The sequence below is a fragment of the Argopecten irradians genome, chromosome 8 (genome assembly GCF_041381155.1).
Source record: "Argopecten irradians isolate NY chromosome 8, Ai_NY, whole genome shotgun sequence".
Lineage (NCBI taxonomy): Eukaryota > Metazoa > Mollusca > Bivalvia > Pectinida > Pectinidae > Argopecten > Argopecten irradians.
Window position 1 is genome coordinate 7923772 of NC_091141.1, and position 18071 is coordinate 7941842.

General features: G+C 35.4%; 1 protein-coding gene across 4 annotated transcripts in view; it reads right to left on the reverse strand.

The window, feature by feature from the left end:
* Positions 1 to 1002: 1002 nt before the first annotated feature.
* Positions 1003 to 18071, reverse strand: part of LOC138329250 (recombining binding protein suppressor of hairless-like) — a 33848-nt gene continuing 16779 nt past the window's right edge. For all 4 annotated transcript variants that reach the window (XM_069276086.1, XM_069276085.1, XM_069276087.1 and 1 more), the window contains 11 exons: positions 16751 to 16777; positions 15322 to 15417; positions 14652 to 14817; positions 11160 to 11334; positions 10251 to 10388; positions 9235 to 9347; positions 8432 to 8572; positions 6812 to 6967; positions 5989 to 6092; positions 5306 to 5387; positions 1003 to 4806 (listed from right to left, as the gene is read on the reverse strand). In XM_069276086.1, the coding sequence (XP_069132187.1) occupies positions 4624 to 4806; positions 5306 to 5387; positions 5989 to 6092; positions 6812 to 6967; positions 8432 to 8572; positions 9235 to 9347; positions 10251 to 10388; positions 11160 to 11334; positions 14652 to 14817; positions 15322 to 15417; positions 16751 to 16777 (1381 nt within the window). In that variant the 3' untranslated portion in view covers positions 1003 to 4623. The remainder of the gene's footprint in view (positions 4807 to 5305; positions 5388 to 5988; positions 6093 to 6811; positions 6968 to 8431; positions 8573 to 9234; positions 9348 to 10250; positions 10389 to 11159; positions 11335 to 14651; positions 14818 to 15321; positions 15418 to 16750; positions 16778 to 18071) is intronic.

Consider the following 18071-nt stretch of genomic DNA (forward strand, 5'->3'; position numbering starts at 1 on the left):
AGTGGTCAGATTGTGTACAAATTGGCCATTTGAGACTCCCAAAAAGTGGTCAGATTGTGTACAAATTGGCCATTTGAGACTCCCAAAAAGTGGTCAGATTGTGTACAAATTGGCCATTTGAGACTCCCAAAAAGTGGTCAGATTGTGTACAAATTGGCCATTTGAGACTCCCAAAAAGTGGTCAGATTGTGTACAAATTGGCCATTTGAGACTCCCAAAAAGTGGTCAGATTGTGTACAGGCCATTTGTGACTCCCAAAAAGTGGTCAGGTTGTGTACAAATTGGCCATTTGTGACTCCCAAAAATCGGTCTTATCCAGCTGGTGATCATTACTATATACTGTACAGAGGTGGTTACTAAGGTAGGAGGTTTTACTGTCTATACAGCTTCAATTTCTACCCTATCTTATTTGTCGATATTGAGTGGCAATCTGATATATACTGTAATCATACTTTTTAGCGTAAATGTGAAAACCTATAAATTATGATAATTTAGCGCAGATATGAATTAGTGTCTTTTGGTGGAGTATCAATACGGGACATAGTCGTTTACAAAATTCAGTGATGTACATGAATTATCACTTCCAAGACAGCACGAAAACTGCTAAACAGGGCAAGAAACTTATTTTGAAAACCACTTGCCCTAATTTGAGATATTAGCCTAATTTTACCCAAAACAGGGTAATTAACATTAAAACCGGGCAAGTTTACACCAATTTTCACTTGCCCGTGATCATATTTTACTGGTCTCAGGCCATCGGACCTGGGATATTTCTTGCCCTGCTAAATCAAAACTGCCGCAAAAATCAGTATGTTTATAGTATTAAAATAAATGAAAGTTATCCATTATTGTCATTTGCCAGTCAATTACCCCTGGTACTTAATATGATTGATGTGCTGCTCTGAAATCTAATATATATATCCGCATGTCCATGCTAATTATATAAGATGTGGCTACAACATACCACATGGTAGATAAAACACAAAGACACCAAGTTAACTTAAGGTGAAGTTGTTTGTATTTATTTACATACCAATACATATTTACATAATACCTGAAATTTTGGTTCAATCATTAATACACGTATCTTAATATTGTGACAAATTCATAAGTTTAATAATATAAATTCATCAATTTTTTTAATCTTTTAAAAAATTATACTGGCACTTTAGGACAGAAAAAATAGTATGATATTTACAAATTTATATATAGAAATACAGTTTTATAATACAAATTTACACCTATATACACTTCTATAGCAGTATCATGAGTTCTCAAACAAACTCAACATGCATTGGGAAGATTCACATAACAAAGTTAACTATAAAAGCAGAAAATTAATATATAAATTATACATATATAATAGAAGCACATCAATTTTGGCAAAATGGAAAATTAAACTCAATAACAGGTAAAACATCTTCTACAACATTCTAAAATTAAATAAGTGTTTTAATGTTTTTCTTCTGTTGTGAGAGTTATGTCCCTTTACTTTGTATAGCATGAAACTAGTTTATTACCAGTTTTGTATGATACAATTAGTAAACAGATCTGATATAAGCCTATGAACATATTTATCAAACAATCCCAAATCATTAACCATATCTATGAAACCAGAATGTGAAAACTCCTGCTGCCTCTTTACCTAAAACCAGTTGATGAATTTTTGATGTCTGTATATTTCGGGTCCATAATTCTACAGAAATTTACCAGAGCATGTGTTAAATCTTTCCTAAAGCTGCTGCTGCCTTCCCAGTCTGTCATGTAAATTTTTTTAATGTATATATATATTGACCTTCAAATATGATGATATGTGTCGGATAGATACTGCCATTTGTCAGCCGAAGGAATGATGATATAACTATATCAATGTTTTCACATTCCCACTACACAGATTGTAACTACAAATGTTCATCTTCTCATAGGTTAATTGTTAAGTTTAGAGGTTAACATGAGTGATAATAACAGGTTTGGTAAATGTGTAGGCTTAGCTTCATGATTTCGATTTTTAAACTTTTATATGCATTTAAACGGATGTTCATCCCTCTAAAACCAGATATTAGGAGAATGTTTAAATTCATTACGATAAGTTTGTTAATTTGAATGTGTGATATTTACATTATTTTTCAAAGACAACTTAATATCTAAAATGAAATATGATTACTATAAAGATAATTTTTTATTAAAAGATTTACTAATTTTTTCTCTATATATAGAGACTTTTTTATGACAGTATTCAATATTTAGATGTAAACAAATAAATACCCTCTACTGGTGTTGAAATGGGCGTTTTCAATTCTTTAAACAAGGAATTTCAGCAGCGAAATTACAAAGCAAAAGAAAGCAATTCATAAATGGAAGCTTTACAAAAAAGCTCAAAATGCCTTTGTCTAAAGATTTCATTGAACAACGTATATACATGTGTAATGCTAAACTAAATCTGCCATTTATCTACACACTGGTGGTATATACTGGGCTGCTATAGGGCTGCTACAGGGAGCCATTAGTACAACTGTGGCCTATAACCTATCATTGTAGATGTCTTACAGTCGGTAGATCAGCAAACGTCTCGATCAACTAACTAATGTGGCATACACTAATCAATTACTACTCTGTACAGAAATTAACTGTAGAAAGCTAATAATTTTGTATTTGCATATTATATAAATCCGAAGTCAAGCAAACAATTTTGTATTTGCATATTATAGAAAACCGAATTCAAGCAAACAATTTTGTATTTGCATATTATATAAATCCGAAGTCAAGCAAATAATTTTGTATTTGCATATTATACTCTAAATCAAGTTTTCCAGTGTGGTTGTTCCCAATGTAACAATATTCTTGACATAAAGGTTGACTGAATTAAGTGTAATATCTGTAGGCTGGATACTGTAAACCAACTTTTATTCGCGTGCAATTTTTTTTCGCGAATTTCACGATCGACTGAAAAATCGCAAAAGTTAATCTCTGTGAATTATTATCGATACATTTGTATGGCTGTATAGTTCAAAATGCCTTGTTAGCATAAAGATGATTATATTTGCTAAGAAGTAAAATATCTATATTCAAACTAAATAAACAATTCAAAGTTCAGTAAAAGTGAACCTGATAATCCCAGAACGCTGCCATTCTCAAGAGACGGTGTCTTTGTCAGTCACCATGACACGTCAGATGGAAATCTTAATCGGTGCATTAGTTTCGTTTCGGTGAGGGGACAAAAGGGCTCACTTTGGTTCCCGAGTTTTTTTGTTTTTTTCCTAAAGTCTCAGAATTTTGAGTTATGGTATCCTTTTTAGCTACATGTAGTAGATGTTATTTTGTTTGTTTTGTTAGCATACTGATCGTCCCCAATACTGGCAGATTCCATTGTTTATTTGTGATGATAGTGAGTTCTATTCTGTCGTACTGTACATGTTTGTATAAGGATTAACGCTTACGAATGATAAACGCAGGTAAACAGCAGTTTCACAAAAACAGATTTGTAATACCTTTTAAATACTTTATGTCAGGAAAAATAATGAAAGTAGAATGATAGTCTGATCCGCAAAAGTTAATCTCCGCGAACTTGTTTTGAAACGGAATTCGCGAAATTAAGTAGCCGCGAATAAAAGTTGGTTTACAGTAAAATGTACACGGTGGGTTTCACAATTAGGTGGTCACAAAGCCGACTACAGGTTATGAGAAAGTTATTGTGTCTAGAAAATTGCATTAATATCTGGTATGGTGGATAAGAGGAGTAGCTTCGTCAACTGATTAGCTTGGCAGTTCGAGGAGTAAAAAGGTCTGTGGGGAGAGAGAGCTGCCTCTTAGCAGGTAGGTATGGCTGCCATCTTGGGGCACATACAAGCAAACTATTTTTCATGGCATTTTGAAATATTCTTCTATTAGAAAAAATATCACACATAACGATTTCAATATCTACCTTTGAAAAATATCTAGATTAAGACTTTCATCTTAAAAAGGGACTTTTAAAATTTAATATTTGTATGTTATAAAATGAAAATTGACATAAAAATATTGTTTGTGACTATATATTTAAACTAATGGTCATGGATAAGTTAAGTATTTGTTGCACCTGGTCAATTGATTTATCTCAAAACATAGAAAAAAATGTGGTTTTGAAATGTTATCATAGAAACTATGCAAGGATTTTTCAGAGTATCCACAAAACTATGAAAGGGAGGTAACAGTTTTGAATGCTTACAAAGCAAAATTAGCACTGTGTAAGAGCATGAGAACTAACAAAATTCAACCTTAACAAATTGTTGTTGAATCCTTTCTCCATTAGAATTCTAAATTTACTATGTTATCCATTTTGAAACACACACATATTGTCTCCATGGTGATGTCTGTCACTGTGGCCAATCAGAATTCAATGTCACTGTGGCCAATCAGAGCTCAGTGTTAAATTGTCTCCATGGTGATGTATGTATTTGGGTTTGGTGTCATATGACTTCTGACAACGGCAGGTGAACACTATAACGGTCTGACCTTTCAACTATTTAGTCTGTAGTCACTGAAGCATGTAATTACTGAACCTTCCACAGTGATTGACCTCACAATAAGTGTCTTAGTTGATAGCTGAAGCCACTTCATTAATAATATCACAGGAACCCTGCTTCATCAGTGGGTAGTTCTATCGTCCATAAGGTTGTAATGTGACGTTGAGTCGGGACTTGAGGTGCGGCCGTGGATAATACGGTCAACTTCCCGACAGCCCTGCCGTGGGCCCGGCTCAGGCGTATATGTAAATGTTAATCCCGTAGAAAATATTATACCATCACATCGTACTAAAGAAACAGGCACCTGTAATCAGAACCAATGGTAGTCAGACATCAGGAGAGTAAATCAGAACTTGTCACAAAATTAGTCAGAAATTATTCACTTGTACGCATAATCAAAAAATTTATGTTATCTTGATTCATTTCTTATATTAAACTGATGTTACTTTAAACAATTACATTTTATGAAACTTTTGGCTTCAGTGTAAGAATACTTTTATTCTTATGATTTTTTCGGAAACATTTCTGCACAAATATTCTTGGTAAGACATCTTAGTGGATCCTTGATAAAACAGACATCTGTATCCCAAGTGAAAACTGTGCGAATTGCAAATAAACAGATTATTGCAAGTTCACTGTATTTCTATTTTACAGTTTCATCAGGAATGCTCCAAGTAATTGACAGTGTTTCTATTTTTACTGTTTAATCAGGAATGCTCAAACAAATTGACAATCATCTTCACTTAAGGTAGAATCTTTTCATACCAACTAATTAGGGACATGTATGGCAGAACAAAACGTACCTGTAGGGGTTGTCGAACCCACCGCCATCCCGCTCTGAAGGCTGAAATATCTGGTACTACACAAAACATGGTATCTTCACATCTACAAAAGTAAAATAGTTCATAGTAATTAGGACCTTTAATAAAAATAAGCTTGAAACTTTATAATAACTAGCAGATAGTGTAAATCTGATGAGCAAATGAAAATGACAGCTAGAAATGTCTGTATCACATGAATCGCCTCTACTCTAATCTAGAGAGTGAAGGGCTGTGATGTACACTTTTTAACGGGATAGGAGACAAAGGACCTTTTCCCCTTTCAAAGTGGACACATAATACGATACCAACAGTATTGCTTAGTTTCCATATTCACTACATCTATCATCATTTCTATAACCATCAAAATTTTAATAACTTCATTGATTCCCGATAAGTAGAGAAATTTCATTTTGACAGAGGGATTAAATTGATTAGGAACTGTGGGAGTTATCTCCCTTGAAGCATAGCTAGAAATGTGTCAATCTTTCTAGTTTCACAGTCGGCATAACAGTTTATATAAAGGCATATGTTTCAGATACGGAATTTTTTATAGAATAAGGTAGATGACCATTACTGTAATTAAAGTCAATCATCCTAAGATCTGTAAAGCACAGTGAAACTTGCCAAGGGAGCCAACTGTGTTGAGTTTATTGTGAAATACTAACCTGAACATAGTCTCGGCTTCCACATCACCGAACCAAACCTTTAAGGCAGGTGTAAAATTCTCACCAGACAGTTCCAACATCGCTACATCACCTCCTCCATTTAACTGAAACAGAAAACACAGATATTAGCATTATATATACCAAGAGTGTTTTAGAGTTGTAAATGTTCAGGAAAATTATGAAGCCAAATAAAGTTATGGATTATTTTTTGAAATCATAGGAAAGAAAGAACAGGACAAATTTTAGTCATCAGGGATAATTTTGGAGAAGGTCTATCAATAATTTACAGGAAATTACTGATTACTTTGATATTTGCAAATTCAGAATTTTTAAAATGTTTTTTTCATTCTGAAAATGACCTTGAAATTTTTCAATTTAAATGGTCCTTGAACATCTATTCCCCGAATAAAGCTAACACATATACCGTATTCGACCCAATAAGCGCCCAGGGCGCTTAAAAAATTGATAAAAATGAAAAGGTGCTAATAAGTCAAAATTATTGCAAATCAATACCGTTTTATGTAATTTTGGTCCTTATTTATGCATGGGCAATTGAAATTGAGGCCTCAAAAAGGGGGAGGGGCGCTTATAGGGACATGGGCGCTTATTGGGTTGAATACGGTAGGTCCCTTGCTAGTGAAACAAAGACTGCAGCCTATTTCTCAAATCAGAGATTTGGTATTTTTTTCGTAATGAAAAATGAATATAGGGCATGAGCAAATACTAATCAGCAGATTCCCTTAGAGAACCTTGACAAACAAAGTATTAGCATGTTGTTGGTGTGTGTCTCCGGTCAGTACACAGTTCTCTCACTTGTACTTACATGTAACGTACTGACCACAGGTACCGGAGTGACAGGACTCTTGACCGGCCCCATCCCTTCATAGAAGGTGTACTCCGCTTTATCTGTGCTGATTATTGTCCAGGAAGCTCCATCGTTTATCATTTCCTTATTCAGCTCTTTTGGACACGGTGTGGCCTTGAAAAGAAATAATCACATTTTGACAAATCCTCCTTTTAAACCAATAATATTTACATCTTTGTTTTTTGTTTTGTTAAAATGACATTCTATTAAATCTAAATAGTACATTGATAAATGGTCAAAGAAATCAAAATTACATACATTGTACATTCTGAATGACACAGCCATTAGTATTTTGTTGAGTTTATTTTCTAGTGTATGATGTCCCTTGTTTAGTAAGAAAATAATTAACCAACGGCACCAGGCAACTTTACTTGAAACTCTGGTTTGGAGGGCTAGTACACTTGGCAGGATAGGGACTTTGGTACACTTTGACCAGGGTTTCGACATCCCAAAACAAGGTTTGTACAGGACGATTTACTGTTGATCAATCCCACTTTCTGGTAATTATGATGTGACATTTTTATGTGGTTTTTGTGACGTCACAATCACTGAAAGTTGGGAATACTCAATGGTAAATCGTACTTTACGTCATTTTGGGATCTTTTGGGAATTCTTGTCTTATTCTGTATATAACAGAGTTATCAGCATTTGAGAGTAGTTATTGATTGTCACGTCACGTGTGTGTGCGCATAACATCATACTTTTCGGAAAAAATTACTTCAAAATGCTCCAAAATAATGTTGTCAAGATAGATACCTACCAAAGGGATGTAACTTTGTATTATATAAAGAGGGATTAATCCCTTTTCAATCCTCACTAGGAGAATGGTAAGTATATCTTATGTAAAAATTTATTGATTATTTTCATCACCTATATGCACTGTCTATCCACAATGTTAGACATCAAATAATTGGAAATGCATACTCAGAAGTTTTGATGATAATTATATAATAAAAATTTAAAATATTCAGAAACTTCTTTCTATTAAAAGACCAGACCAACTATGATTTTTATTATTATTATAGGTAAAACTACTAATCAATGAAGACTTCTACCAAACAAGTCTCGTCTCCCTTAACAATTATTGTGAGGGAATCAGGGAGATAAATGATTCAGTAGCAACTTTATATTTAGACATGTGCTGAGTTAGCCTACGACTCAATATTGATAATTACCCCACTTTAAGAGATAATGATGATGACTTTGATAATAGAAAGTATAACATATGTTCAGCTCGATTGATAATCCTTTTGTTTCTGTTTTTAATGGCTTCAATTTAATTATTTAGAGTGAAAATTACAAAAATATGTAATGAAATCAACCGAGTCTGAGGTTTTATGTAAATTCTTTGTCACAGATCACTGGACCGTCAAATTTGTAGCTATAACAAGTCTTATAATTGATATGTTAGAAGCTCAAAAAAAAAGAAGAAAGTTTTTAGGTCCCAGAGTGCGATGATGTAACCCAGAAAAACAATACACTGCACTTTTAACAAAACCCCAAGGACATTGTTCATTTCTCATTATCATATTGTTCTACTTCCCCGGACCAAATTGTTTTCAGTAAGAATTTTTTTACCTGGAACTGAATAATTCGTTCCTGAGAGAGACAGAGATACATGCGTTCTGAGTCTTTCATGTAGAACGCACACTTATGAAGTTGAGACACAGGGTCGTCAGCATCCAAGATGGCCGTCTGCTTGTCAACTTTTCGTATTACCTTTGAAAAAGAAAGCAACATGTGTAGCAAGTTTTCCAATCAAACCTCTAAAACATAATAGTTTAAATTGAATATGCAAATGTCGGCTTATCCTATTTAAAGTCCCATTAAAACCCAAGGTTATTTAATGACTTATGGACATTGTTGTTTAAGAGGTGAAAGAAAGCCTGAGTTTCCGGAGAAAAACCATCGACCTGTAGTCAGTGCCTTACAGCTGACCAATGTGGATTTTGCACTCACTACCAGGAAGTTCAGTAAAACACAGTTATGACGAACCTCTGGGCACCATCAACATTACTTCTTTATAAACTTGGTTTGTTATGTACATATTGTAGATATGGTATAAGTACCTTTATAAACATGGTTTGTTATATACATATTGTAGATATGGTATAAGAACTTTGACGGGAAATGAGAATTGCTACATTATAACAATGAATTTATTGTGTGAGTTATAAACGTGTATTACATTATCATCTATTAACAGAATTTGTATTAACATCATACCCTTATCCTCTCTAAGTACAGGAAATGAAAAATACCCCACTTTTTTCCTGAAGGTCCATTCCAATTCTAAAGAGGGACCACATTTTATCCAAAAAGGACCCTATTTCTGGAACATTCAACACAAACCCTGCGTTTCCTCCTGATTTGTTACTTACAAGGCGAGGTAGAGCTATTCCAGTGACAGAGCAGACTAGTTTGATAGTAGAACCGTAGTGGATGTAACCATCCCGAACTGTGAACTCTTCTGATTCCCCTTCATTCTCGTCCACTGTAAACACACGTCAGAGTTTTACATACAGGTTAAGATATGTAATATAGAACAACTTTCATATTTAAGAATGTAATGGACATTTTTATAATTATTTGTCACTAAAACTGTAACAGTGAGTGAAGCAAAAGTAGTGTGAACATGCCCATTATTTAATCATTGAACGTCTTTCAGTTGTCATTCATAGCCATTATAAATGCCAACTGAACAGAGGCAAATTCATAGACAATATGAATGCCAACTGAACAGAGGCAAATTCAACATGAAACAGCATTCATGTTGGCTATGAATGCCAACTGAAAGACGTTCAATGCTTAAATTTACATTTAGTTACAATTCTATGATGAAATCCCAAGGGATTTCGCATCTACAATGAATTAATCATTCGTTAACGTCAAGGATGGAACAGCCATTTGAACAGCTGTTTTCTGTGATGGCTGTCACAACAATTTTGATGTCACAATGATAAAGAACGTACACAGTCATTACATTGAAATTATAATGTTTAGTATCCAGACAAGATTATCATTGCTTTAACTTTGGCTGATAATGTAAACCAACTAATATTCAAGGTAACCTAATTTCACGTTTTTGTGTCCATTTATTTTCACAGTGATTAAATCATTGATTTTAACTCATATGGTTCTGTTGTATATAGTACATTATATACGTGTTTTATAAATTTTTGTGCCAAATATTTTCTTGTGATTTCTCACCATCTGCGAAATACTCAAAATTTAATTGTATGTGAAAATAACTTAGTTTATAGTAGATACAATGTTACCTGTCATCAGGGTCTCCAATGAATATTTACACCACGATACTTAGGTCCCTGGCTGCTTATATCACTACTTTACATTAGTGATAACAGATATCTTACTGAACTTTACTTTTAATACTTACACAGATGAATGGTAAAAGCACCCCATTCCGTTGAGCTGGCGTGGAAGTTACTATTTTCTACGTGGAGGTACCGCGTACTGACAGTTTGAGAGCGGAGTCGGTTAAACAGTGCTACTTTTGTCCCTGAGGCTATACATACTGCAACACAAGTATATCGTAGTTAGTGAGGCACTTACCACCTTAGTCACTCTGCCTATTCCTGAATTTTATCAACTATAGCACATGCAAACATATGTCACAGTAAGCAAAGGACTATCTATTGTTTGGTTCATTGAGTGCTATATCTAAGATTATTCAAAATGAAGATTTGCACATACATTTTGCATGATAAAAGGACAGTATGTTTAATAATCCATTTTTACCTTTCATAATTGATTGTCTATGGGAATATGATTGATACCTTATTGATTGAAAAATGGCGAATCAACTGAACACTACTTGTCCAGGTAAGTTGAGAACATGCATGGCATGTACAAACCTATAGGCCTTATACATGTAAAACAACTATAAAGTGTGACATTGGTCTAGAGTCATCAATCCTCTTGTATGTCTGTAATATTAAACAGATTACTGTTCTACAGGAAAGGTTATCCCCGTATATACCTGACAGCCAATTATTTTTGTGAGTAAAAACTCTCACCATTTAGACAAAAACTAATTTAGCAAATCAAAATTTTCTGAATTCGGCATAATATATATATATATAATTCAATCATTTCTTAATATTTCATAGAACAAATTTTCGTAAAATCATGAAAATATAATCCCTGTTATAATATCTGGCTATCGTCACTCTTGGACCATCTTAAATGATCTTTCCTTAGTTTAAAACTTGGCATACACACCAAGATCCTTTATTTTACTGATGATTTTCAGTATTTTATTGACTCCAGGTCAGTTTATACTTACAATCAGCATTTTTCAATGACTGTTTCTTTTTGGAGGGTTTTGATATGACTTTGATACGTTTACTATTGAAGACACCAATTTCTTGGTCACAGCCGTAAAACATCTTCACCGTTAACATGAAGTGTTTTCTCTTATCAGAGTCCGATATATACAATGTCTTAGCAGCACAATAATTCTGAAACACCAAATCAAAACCAACATGTCAGGAAATAGGAAATCGAGAAAATGTGTAGCTCTATATATCACTATTATATTTATTGATACATTATAAAAGATAAAGATTCAACCCTAAAATTTCATTATGAACAAGAAGAGCCTAGATGTGTTTCATTAAATACTATCTTTAGTATACTTTACATCAATTATTTGGTTAGGAAATATAAATATTTTTTAATGTATTGCCGACTTTATTGTTCTATATTCCACTTAAAATTAATTTGTTTTACTTTATGAGATTAATAACATTTTACTTTAAAAGTTTTATCCATATTTTCTGATCCCATGTATAGAATTATAATTATAATATGAAGATCTAATTATTATATACATTAAGTTGACCCCTGAAAATTCATAATAAACCCTTCCAGCCTTTGTATTAGAAGGGCTCAAATGTGTCTTTAGGGGTGAATGAGTTCACACATCCCCTCGCCTATCTAGTATCTTGATTCCTCGCCTATCTAGTATCTTGATTCCTCGCCTATCTAGTATCTTGATTCCTCGCCTATCTAGTATCTTGATTCCTCGCCTACCTAGTATCTTGATTCCTCGCCTATCTAGTATCTTGATCCCTCGCCTATCTAGTATCTTGATTCCTCGCCTATCTAGTATCTTGATTCCTCGCCTATCTAGTATCTTGATTCCTCGCCTATCTAGTATCTTGATTCCTCGCCTATCTAGTATCTTGATTCCTCGCCTATCTAGTATCTTGATTCCTCGCCTATCTAGTATCTTGATTCCTCGCCTATCTACTATCTTGATTCCTCGCCTATCTACTATCTTGATTCCTCGCCTATCTAGTATCTTGATTCCTCGCCTATCTAGTATCTTGATTCCTCGCCTATCTAGTATCTTGATCCCTTGCCTATCTAGTATCTTGATTCCTCGCCTATCTAGTATCTTGATTCCTCGCCTATCTAGTATCTTGATTCCTCGCCTATCTAGTATCTTGATTCCTCGCCTATCTAGTATCTTGATTCCTCGCCTACCTAGTATCTTGATCCTCGCCTACCTAGTATCTTGATTCCTCGCCTACCTAGTATCTTGATTCCCTCGCCTATCTAGTATCTTGATTCCTCGCCTATCTAGTATCTTGATCCCTCGCCTATCTAGTATCTTGATCCATCCCTCGCCTATCTAGTATCTTGATTCCTCGCCTATCTAGTATCTTGATCCCTCGCCTATCTAGTATCTTGATTCCTCGCCTATCTAGTATCTTGATCCCTCGCCTATCTAGTATCTTGATTCCTCGCCTATCTAGTATCTTGATTCCTCGCCTATCTAGTATCTTGATTCCTCGCCTATCTAGTATCTTGATTCCTCGCCTATCTAGTATCTTGATTCCTCGCCTATCTACTATCTTGATTCCTCGCCTATCTAGTATCTTGATTCCTCGCCTATCTAGTATCTTGATTCCTCGCCTATCTAGTATCTTGATTCCTCGCCTATCTAGTATCTTGATTCCTCGCCTATCTAGTATCTTGATTCCTCGCCTATCTAGTATCTTGATTCCTCGCCTATCTAGTATCTTGATTCCTCGCCTATCTAGTATCTTGATTCCTCGCCTATCTACTATCTTGAATTCCTCGCCTATCTAGTATCTTGATTCCTCGCCTATCTAGTATCTTGATTCCTCGCCTACCTAGTATCTTGATTCCTCGCCTCCTAGTATCTTGATTCCTCGCCTATCTAGTATCTTGATTCCTCGCCTACTAGTATCTTGATTCCTCGCCTATCTAGTATCTTGATTCCCGCCTATCTAGTATCTTGATTCCTCGCCTACCTAGTATCTTGATTCCTCGCCTATCTAGTATCTTGATTCCTCGCCTATCTAGTATCTTGATTCCTCGCCTATCTAGTATCTTGATTCCTCGCCTATCTAGTATCTTGATCCCTCGCCTATCTAGTATCTTGATTCCTCGCCTACCTAGTATCTTGATCCCTCGCCTATCTAGTATCTTGATTCCTCGCCTACCTAGTATCTTGATTCCTCGCCTATCTAGTATCTTGATTCCTCGCCTATCTAGTATCTTGATTCCTCGCCTATCTAGTATCTTGATCCCTCGCCTATCTAGTATCTTGATCCCTTATCTTGATCCCTCGCCTATCTAGTATCTTGATTCCTCGCCTATCTAGTATCTTGATCCCTCGCCTATCTAGTATCTTGATCCCTCGCCTATCTAGTATCTTGATCCCTCGCCTATCTAGTATCTTGATCCATCCCTCGCCTATCTAGTATCTTGATCCCTCGCCTATCTAGTATCTTGATCCCTCGCCTATCTAGTATCTTGATTCCTCGCCTATCTAGTATCTTGATTCCTCGCCTATCTAGTATCTTGATCCCTCGCCTATCTAGTATCTTGATTCCTCGCCTATCTAGTATCTTGATTCCTCGCCTATCTAGTATCTTGATTCCTCGCCTATCTAGTATCTTGATTCCTCGCCTATCTAGTATCTTGATTCCTCGCCTATCTAGTATCTTGATCCCTCGCCTATCTAGTATCTTGATTCCTCGCCTATCTATATCTTGATTCCTCGCCTATCTAGTATCTTGATTCCTCGCCTATCTATCTGTATCTTGATTCCTCGCCTATCTAGTATCTTGATTCCTCGCCTATCTAGTATCTTGATTCCTCGCCTATCTAGTATCTTGATTCCTCGCCTATCTAGTATCTTGATTCCTCGCCTATCTAGTATCTTGATTCCTCGCCTATCTAGTATCTTGATTCCTCGCCTATCTAGTATCTTGATTCCTCGCCTATCTAGTATCTTGATTCCTCGCCTATCTAGTATCTTGATTCCTCGCCTATCTAGTATCTTGATTCCTCGCCTATCTAGTATCTTGATTCCTCGCCTATCTAGTATCTTGATTCCTCGCCTATCTAGTATCTTGATTCCTCGCCTATCTAGTATCTTGATTCCTCGCCTATCTAGTATCTTGATTCCTCGCCTATCTAGTATCTTGATTCCTCGCCTATCTAGTATCTTGATTCCTCGCCTATCTAGTATCTTGATTCCTCGCCTATCTAGTATCTTGATTCCTCGCCTATCTAGTATCTTGATTCCTCGCCTATCTAGTATCTTGATTCCTCGCCTATCTAGTATCTTGATTCCTCGCCTATCTACTATCTTGATTCCTCGCCTCACCTTCCCCGCCTATCTAGTATCTTGATCCCTCGCCTATCTAGTATCTTGATCCCTCGCCTATCTAGTATCTTGATTCCTCGCCTATCTAGTATCTTGATTCCTCGCCTCTCTACTATCTTGATTCCTCACCTTCCCCTCCAGGTTCAGCTGGACCATCTCCTGGTCAGAATTTCCGATCCCCATGAAGGCACACACAATAGAATCATGATCTGTCGCGGCGTCCCTCTCCAGTTCCTCCTTTTTCTTCTTCCACCCATTTCCAAATAAATAAATACAGGGAGGCGGACAAAAAAATCTGTAAAAACAGCAAAGAGTTTTCACTGATATTATATGTATCAGAAAACATAGGAAATTAATTCAGTTTATCTTGCCATTAATCTAAAAACTTTCGATACAGAGTTTTTAGATACCAATACAACACAGGTAACGTACAATAACCAGTATCAGTGTCGCCTTCTGGTGATTGTAAATCACATCAATCAGGTCAAAATAAGATGTCACAACTACAGGAAGGGGGGAATAATCAACATTGTTTTAGTATCTCAAAATCTAGAAATTCAGCATGCATTCTCTAGATAGACTCCTGTGAGGTTACGTGGAGTGATGTGCCAACACTATCTAGCATCAACAATGAGAGTGACCAAGATGGAGAGTAGCTATCAAAAGCTTTTGATAAGAAGCTTAACTCAAAGAAGTTGTGAATAGCAGTTTATAATTAATCAACAGCAAGCATTCTGTTTGAAACATTGTGCTTAAAATCATTATGTGTATGCTCACCACTCATTATTGTGCTACTGACCTTTTCTCATTACCATATGACTTTTGTGCAACTTTTGCATGTAAAATTACTAATATCTGGTCGCCTCGGTCTTTTAAGTAGGTTCTCATCGCTTCTCTGTAACAACAAAAAATATATATATTAATCTTCACTGCTAAATCAAAATGTTAAAGCAGTTGAAAGAAACAGTATGGTTTGGTTTTTTCTTATCACCGCACAAGAAATAAAATCATCTTACAGGTATCAATTTTAGTATCAATGATATCCCCCTCACCCCCTCTTTAATTCATGACAGGGGCATAAAAACGTGGAATTTAGACCATTATTCACTAAATTTAATTCATAAAAGTGATATCTATATATATATATATGAATGTAAGAATTCAAACTGTTATTAGATAATTAAGAACAAATGGGCTTATAATTGTAATGCAAAGTTCACATCCCAAACCAACATATGTTGCTCCATGTATGGTTAAGTATAATGTTAACATTTAATTTATTATCTCATTTTCTCTTGTTTTTTCTATCATTCAGTCTTATTTTTCCATGAAAACTTGACTTGAGTTTATTCTGTATTGTACCTGGGTATGGGTCATCAGGTTTTGAAATGTTGGTACTCGGGGTAAAACTCCTGCACATGTGTCCGCCTTACTTTTCTCTTAGTACTGTCGGCTTTGTATACAGTCAACAATTGGGTATTAAGCTAACTAGGCGTTGAGGAATGTGACTTGCAGTAGCAAACAATGACTGATCATATCTTTACAGGACAAAGCTTTTCATTCCCCCGGCCTTAACTAGACAGGTGAGAAAACCCTCCTCTACCTCAACACTGATCACAGATTGAAGAGGATTTCATTGTCAACATCATGGCAAGAAAATCTAAAACCTAATAAACTAACCAATGCTAAGATCATAGTATTCTTTTATTATTATTATTGTATTTTTAAAATCAGTTTTTGTATATCAAAGTTTCTGCACACATGCATGTGGGGGTCTTCTCTCTGTCTATCAGAATGCACAGATGACATTAAGAGGATGAGTACATATAGAAGACCTAGACCAAAACCTATGTAGTTGTCCCTAAGCCAGCATGTTGAGATAGGAGGAGGGGTAAGGTCTCGAGTAGAGGTTATAACCTAAACCTCCACACCAGCCAAGACCTAGGCTTCATGTGACCAGCTGGTCGGAGGCTTTTTGTCAGTGACATCATACCCAAATATAACCTCAATATAAGACAGGTGAAACACTCGGGATACAACAGCTTATCATGATCCACTAGTGTAACAACTGTAGGGTACCGGTGTTGTCACTGACCGAAACCGCATACCCAACCAATCAATGTCACATCAGTACATCATTGTCACAATACAAAGGCTACAGGTATTGAAATACCAGTGAATTCCTTGTGGAATGCATTGTTGTAAGTAAAGTATCAATGGCCACTCACCTTGTCAATCTCTGGTCTTGGTATTGACTGAAAAAGATAAAAACGGGTCATGTTTATTTTTAAGTTCAAGATTCTCAATTGATTATAAATCTATTTTTTAAGACTCATGATTGATCTTGATGTTTTTAAGACTCAAATTTTATCATGAACTAAAGGTCAATTATATGCTCAATAAATGATTTTGCTAACAAATAGCTATCTAATGATTTTATATGATATTTAAATCATATTACAGCTACTGTACTCGACCCAATAAACACACATGTCCCTATAAGAGCCCCTCTTCCTTTTTGAGGTCTCAATTTCAATTGCCTGGCCATAAATGAAGACCAAAACTAAACAAAACTGTGTAGGTTTGCAATCATTTTGTCTTGTTAAGCACCTTTTCATTTTTTCTTCATTTTTTTTTATCGCCCTGGACACTTATTGGGTGGATTATGGTAGCTATATATAGGGTCATATAATATATGGACATGCCAGGTTTAGTTCCTTGAGACATCTGCCCCAAGTGGGTGTCAATTACCAAAAGGTGGAGGGCTCGCTAGTAGTAAACTGGTACTGTGTCAGAACACCCTAGCCACTCTACTTCTTTGACCAACTATAATTATAAGCTCCTAAATAATTTTATGTCTGATTTAGATTAGATTAACTTGATTTTGGAGAATGTAAATAACTAATTGTGTACCACTTAAGGTGATTAGTGGGAAAACATAATTCTAGTCTTCTTCTGTCTGTCCTTTGCAAACTTAGAATCTAAATTTTAATAATATTCACAATCAAATGCAGATATACTTAATGAAAAAAATTTGGATGAAGGAAATTTTACATTGAAACAGTCATTCTATGAAGTAAACAGTACTATATCAGATATCTATCAGTAGTCTGTCCTGTTCATAATAAGACTGGTACCATCAGAGTCAATGGCCTAACATCTGCCTTTGACACTATAGTACTCAGAGATAAAAGACGATGCCCAGCAGGGCCTACATTCACAGACAAGTACAGGACTGGTCCTTCAAAGGCAGCAGACTTGTCCACAGTACTCACAGGGTTCACTGATCTATAGAGCATTTACCCTCTCCAGATCAAACGGTTACTTTGGCATCAAGCACCACTGATTACTAGAAATATTACAGTGATATTTTGGGAAGATCAGAAGAAAGCTTCTAATTTACTCATTCCTGGCCATAAAAGGTAACAGTTATATTATGTGCACATATAAATGTGTCCCTTAACAGCTTGTGAGTGTCACAAAATTATTATGGTTCCCCACTTCTTAGTAAATGTCACAAATATACCATTTTGTGATGAGGAATAAAGA